At 39.7% G+C, this 6,569-nt stretch overlaps 1 protein-coding gene across 3 annotated transcripts in view; it reads left to right on the plus strand.

Moving 5' to 3' along the window:
- Positions 1–2,538, plus strand: part of AMPH (amphiphysin) — a 100,222-nt gene extending 97,684 nt beyond the window's left edge. For all 3 annotated transcript variants that reach the window (XM_032442549.1, XM_015855004.2, XM_015855003.2), the window contains one exon: positions 1,366–2,538. In XM_032442549.1, coding sequence (XP_032298440.1) covers positions 1,366–1,473 — 108 coding nt within the window. In that variant the 3' untranslated portion in view covers positions 1,474–2,538. The remainder of the gene's footprint in view (positions 1–1,365) is intronic.
- The last annotated feature ends 4,031 nt before the right edge of the window (positions 2,539–6,569 follow it).

Below are 6,569 nucleotides of genomic sequence, written 5' to 3' on the forward strand. Positions count from 1 at the left end.
TAGGCGTAGCCTTCACTTGGTGAATCCATGAATTATTTTTCTCTTGTGGTGAGGATCCAAATCCCGTTAGCATTAATTGGAGTAAATCGTGTGCAGCGATGGAGAAAATAAAGCTTCATGTATTCATGTTTCTGAGATCATTCTGCTCAAATCTTTATTGCTATCTTACATATTTGCCCTTCGTGTTTAATATCACCATAAAACTTAATTTTTCTCTTTTACCAGAGACTTTGTTGATTTATAGAGAGTATTTTATCATAGTTCTTCTTTTTTCTCCCCCAGAACTGACCTGTCTAAAACCATCATTCTGATATAGCTAGTGCTGCCAGCCTGCGTTCCCTGTTCAAAGCCAACTAATCCTACCCAGTGCCTTCAGGTTTTTTTTGCATAGTTACTGAGTTGAAGTTATTGTCCATTAAAACTTCAGTCCTTAGTAGAATCTACTCTGTCCATGGTAGAACAGTTCCTCTGTCTTAGGCTTTCCAAAACATGAGCTTTAAATACATGCTGCCAGTTACTCCATCTCCTTTTGTACTTTCTGTAGAATAATAATGAATCAGCATTAGATATTCCCTGTTAATCATCACTTTACTCTGACTCCTGTTCTTAAAAGGAAAAAAGCATGCGGTTAGTCACTTGGTGAGATGAAAATACGATGGCCACTTCAAAAAATACTGAATGGATTTTATTCCAGGTAAAATGGATAGAGCTTAAGAGAACTCAGCACTTTCCAATAAGAAATCTTCCTTTTGATTGATAGTGCTGCTGAGTATTTGGGTTGCATGTCATGATCTGGCTTACCAAAGTTTCCAGGAATTTTTGAAAAAGGTAGTTGAACATAAGACTTTCAGTTCTAGAAATTATGATGACAGAGAAAACAGGAATTGTTATTTCTTCTGACTGCCAAGATAGGAATGAGAGAAAAGAACACTCAGAAAAAAAATAATCAGATAAAAACATTGATTTTTATTTTTTTTCCCCCTCAAGTGTGGTATAATAATTCTATCACACTGCTGTGTTCTTATCGTATAAGTATGCCAATATTATTGGGAGAACTTTGAAAACATCTCACACACATTTGCACAAATGCAAATTTGATATAATACTGAATGACTCCAGAGGCTGATTGTCCAATTTTCAGTTCAGTTGGAGGTAAGGCGGGATAAAGGCAGCATAACATGCTTACAGTCTCACAAAGTCATGGTCTGGCAGAACAGAGAAAACAGTCTGTGCAAAAACAGATTGCATTTAACCAAATCAGCACCTCTTTGAGCCGTATGACTCTAAAACTTCTCCAGGCCTGGAGTATGTAGAAGGGAATGGGAAAGACCTGAAATTGAAGAGTCTCTGTCTTTTTCCTTTCAGGAGGCTGGCTGGTTGACAGGCATTAAGGAATCTGAGTGGCTTCAGTACAGAGATGCAAATAGTTATAAAGGACTTTTCCCAGAGAACTTCACACGCCGTCTGGAATAGTTCTTCACTCAGGCACACGAATATGATATGAAGCTCAGTCAGTAGGTTTTTAACCTCTTTGAAACACAGGAGCCCACTTTTTTGTAGTTTGGGCTGTTAATGGTTTACAGATCGGTGCGAGACAAAGCTTGTTGAAGCATATCAAAATGAGCATGACTGCAAACAGTTAAGCTAGCAATTTCTGAAGCAGTGCGTGAAAAAAAATAATAAAAATCAAATAAAAACAGAAATGTCCTTATTTGTTCACATGTACGTGGCAACAGGTTTGTTTGTGCTTTGTCAGAGCTATGGTGATCCTGTATTTGGTCCTTTCCCACGAAATCCAAAATTAGCCTCCTTGATACCAAAACCTTAACTTCTCTGCACTAAGTGTATTGTATTGAGTTGCACTGCAGAAAAATTTAATTAGTAATCCTGTAGTAATGAGGTCAAACTATTATAAGTTTCATGTGTTTAAAAAATATAATTAACTGCTGCAACGTTTCTCAGTGTTACTTTTGGACATGCATAATATATATACACAGGAACTTGAATGTGTATATATAAGTGCATATGGGTATATATGCATTTTAACAGTTTCATTGTAGTTCTTTGACTGTGTAGTGTCATCAGTACATGCATTGCTCTCTCATTGTCTGGCATTACAGGAAACAGTTTTGTTCCAAAGCAAAACTAGCTGCTCCATTGCCAAAACAGTATCCGTGTTAGTAATGTGAAATTTTCGTTCTGAGATGATGAATAACATCGTTTTCAAAGCTGCTAAACCTTTGAGAAGGCATGGCTCAGTTTCCTCTTCCAGCTGCAGTAGTTACAGTGAGATAATCTGGAAGGGGAACTGTTATGATGCTAATCTATACTTTTTGTTTAATTGGCTGAATAAAAAGAACGCAACAAAACTAATCTCTGAGGAATAAACATAATATATTTTCACAATAAGTACTTATGCAGCATACCTTCACAAATCATTTTCAATTAAGATATATAATGTATCCTGTATCAAAAAGTCATCTGTAACTTATGTTTTCCAGTGCTGTGTCATTAAAAATAAAACTTTGATCCAAAGACGTTTCATCTGTGATGCTTTTGAAGTTTTGTTACAATGAATTTCACGCAGTTCATGTGTTCTATTAGAGAATCTAATTTTAATTTAATACCACTTTTTCCAAAGAAACACCAAACACCAAACCGAAGCAGTTGCATCATCTAAATTCTTGCTTTCAACCTCAGACATCTCCAGGATTCCAACGGGTTTGATCCCCAGCTCTGCACATCTCCTGGCTGCTCCTCATGGGAATGGGCTCTGGCCACCAGCAGCAACAAGGGAACTCATCTGTGCCCGACTGTCACTCAGTGAAGACTGCTACCTCTTACTCATTTCTTGCTTGTCCATTTATCTTGTGTGAAAAGAAAATTCTCCATCAGTCTGCTCTGTTCTGTTTGCTGATGCATGGAAGCTATAAGTATTTAGGAATACTCACACTTTCCTAGCAGTTCAGTTATTTTTTGTGGTATTTTGGTTGTGAGCTGTTAAACCTCATGTATGGTGAAACTCTTATAACCTCCAGGCCACAGTTTTTTGCTTACCTCAATCTCAACATTTGCCTTTCAGCAATAGCTGTTCTACAGATCACTGCAGACGACCCACAATGGAGCCTCCATTTCCCTGTGAAATCTTTGTGGTCACTTCTCAGGCAATCAGGTGGGACCGTCATTGCAGCCATATTGCTAAAGATACAAAGAATGATCTGAGATCCCTAAGGAATCTCTGTACCCAGTGATGTCTGCATGCAATTATCTTTGTGCCGCCTTCTTGCTAGAAGTACCCAAGTCAAATTCAGCACTCTTGACCTTGATACTCGTAAAACCTTGGTATAGGTTTGTGGAGTATGTGTGTGCCAAATTCACTGATAGGGGTTTTGAGGTACACGAGATTGTATGTAGATGGGAAAGGTGCCTGATCTGCAGCAAAGAGTTTTCATGCTTCCCTCTGATATGCTCTTCAGCAATATTGCTTAATCCTATTCTGTGTTTCTAAAAACCTCCTCAGCATAAGAGAACATATAATTTCAAAAACCATCAAATGTCTGCCTCTTACTGCAAGCACTGTCATTATTTGCTGAAAGAACAAAGATGTTCAGATAATGTCCTAGCAGCCATGCTGTGTGAGTGATGTGCTGCAGGTGACTGTGAATATGATACCATGCTGGCATTAAGTACATCTTATATCTCACATCCAACAGAGCAAATAGGCTTCTTGTGGGAAGGATGAGGAGAATTATTAATGTTATCTTTAAAAGTCCTTGCAAAAATTTGTATAATGAGATAATGGATGGATGGATGGATGGATGGATGGATGGATGGATGGATGGATGGATGGATGGATGGGGATGGATGGAAAGATAGATAGATAGATAGATAGATAGATAGATAGATAGATAGATAGATAGATAGATAGTTACAAAAGGAAGGACATTGATAGACCAGCCAAAATATTATTTGTCCTAATTTTCCTTTCTGAAATATGGAGCTGGTGAATACAAAGATTTATCATTTGGAATTTAGAGCTGTTTTTCATATTTGATTTCTTCTGACTCATGTTTCATAAGACAATCAGACTTCTCTCTCAGACACTTTTATTTCTGCAGCTCCTGAGATGCACAGTATAAAATAAATGTATTTCTCAGTGATTTATAGAAGCTTATTCATGGGCAAGCAAGGGAAATTTTTCTGTTTTATTCCTTCAGGTTTTTTTGCTATTACATTCAAGTGATACCCTCCTCCCCAGAGCTGTATTATCCCAGAACTATTTCCCACTCTTACATTTCTCTGTTTAACACACTATACTGGACTTGTTGAATTACCAAATTGTATGCTTTCCAGGTGATTGTAAAGCAATAGCCTATTGTGTCTTGATTTCTCTAGGGACTTATTTATGCCTAGGACAGCACACACTGCTGACCTACAGCAGCTATCATTTCTATTTCTACACTGAATGAACACTCGGAATATTTAGGGCCCCGATATCCTGATCCTGTGGGTTATAGATGGTGTGGCCTTGGTAGTAAGGCAAAGTAATTGAAGGTGGAGGAGCGTTTCGGGTGAACGAACTGATAAATTGTGTATTTGCAGCTTGTCTATCCAGTTTACAACCTTTAATTAATAATGCAAAGTGTGTAAGATGAATGGCACTTCTGTCCCTTTCCTCCTCCTCCTCCTCCCCTCTCTCCCCCGACTCCTTGTTCCACCCCTTCACCATCTCACACTTGGATGCATCTGTCCCTGCCACCAGGAGAGGGTGTGGGCAGTGGGTACAATGTTGCTAGAACTGCCTGGGACTTGATTGCATGGTGCTCTGGTTTCTGATGCCCTAGCACCAGGAAAACACAAAGTAAATATGACAGTCTCATTAAACTCATGCTAAATGAAGGTGTTTAAGTATCTTTCTGACTCTAGGAAAAATGACATTGAACCATGTTGCTGTGATAGGCAAGGTAAGTGGATGGGGTGGTGAGGGTAGGTGCAGTTTGCAAGGCTGGGCAGGCAGAGGGTGAGCAGCCACTTCGCTGTTCAAAAGGCCAAATAAGATGTTGCTGTTAGTTTGCAAAACAGATTTAAAAGATCTTTTTTATTTAAAACAGTACATCACAGGTGATGACTCACCATTTGATAAGCCAATTCCTGTCTACAAAAAGTAGTTATCCCAGTTAATTAAGGGCACATTTCTGAAAGCAGCGCAAAAGAGCATGAAGATGTTTTTCCATCTGCTGTAATGAGCAGAGCTGGCTCTGGTATGTTCTCTGGCAGCAGAATGTTTGCTGCAGACCAGAGACTGCAGGCAGGCTGTGGGGCTGAGTGCCAGCTGCTGTGTGAGAGTAAAGCTTAGTCGTCATTCAGGGGGAGGAATTTGAGGTAATGTAGTCTTACTCCACGTCTAGAATCAGAGAATATGAAGTGGGGTGTGGCTTTAAACTGAGCGTCTCCCCAAATGTATAGGTACATGATAAGATAGCCACTTTTCAAGCATTCCTCTCTCATAACTCCATCCACTGATTTCAGCTCTGATGATGTCCTTGCATGTATCTGTCTCCAGCAACATTTCAAACACACCTGTGTTACTCCTGTAAGGATGTCTTCAGTCTGACCCAGTTCATCAGCACAGAACAGGAGCATCACATGGGGAAACCACAGCACTTTCCAAACAGTTCCTCCTGTAAATCAACAGGAAGACTCCATAATTAACATTATTGTAGCAAAGCTGAAATCAATCCAAAGGGAATTGTGCTTTGTAGCATAATGTGATTAGTAACAGTTAATAGAAATTTTGCTGAAAGAAAATGCTTAGAAAATAGCAAAAGTACCACTCCATGCACATGCAGGATTTCTGTCCAGCCACAGACTCTAAATGCAATGCAGAGAACAGAAAAGCAGCATGTAGCCATTGTAAATATGGTCACAGGAGTCAGAGACTCACATGTGCTAAAGAGCACCAGCCTCCTCCATCCTGGTGGGTGCATGCTGAAGTACCATTGCTCAAGACCACTGTCTGCCATGCACTCAAGCAAGGCATGCATCTACACTGCAGGGCACTGTTGGTCCTAACAGCCCAGGGCTCTAAAAGTTGTCCATGAGCTGTTAGAAAAGCAGGCCTGACTTGAAGCTGGGTGGCTCTTCTGGAACAAATCACTGCCTCTTTGTAGCTAATAACAGGCACAAAAGCCCTGGGTATGTCCTGAGCATGGCTTTAGAGCAAAAAACAAACGGGAGTCTCTCCCTTTTGATGCTGTTAGCACATTCAGTTTGCTGTGGCACAGTCTAACCATAGGTGTCTAATTGTGCTTGTGTGGTTGGTAGGCGGACTGTACCTAGCACACCACATAACAGGAGCAAGGACATCAAAACCCTGGAACAGTGTCTTTGCAAGTTTAGATTATTAAATTTCCAAGATACACGCTTCAAAGGAGGTGGTGAGTGTTCTTCACACTTCCTGTACTACATGCATTTCAGGACAAATTCTATATGCAAATTTTGCTTGTTTCTTTAATTTAAACATGTTGAGCTGCAATGGAAGGAAGTTGTATATCAATAAATGAAAAACA

This window comes from Coturnix japonica, chromosome 2, assembly GCF_001577835.2.
Source record: "Coturnix japonica isolate 7356 chromosome 2, Coturnix japonica 2.1, whole genome shotgun sequence".
Taxonomy (NCBI): Eukaryota; Metazoa; Chordata; class Aves; order Galliformes; family Phasianidae; genus Coturnix; species Coturnix japonica.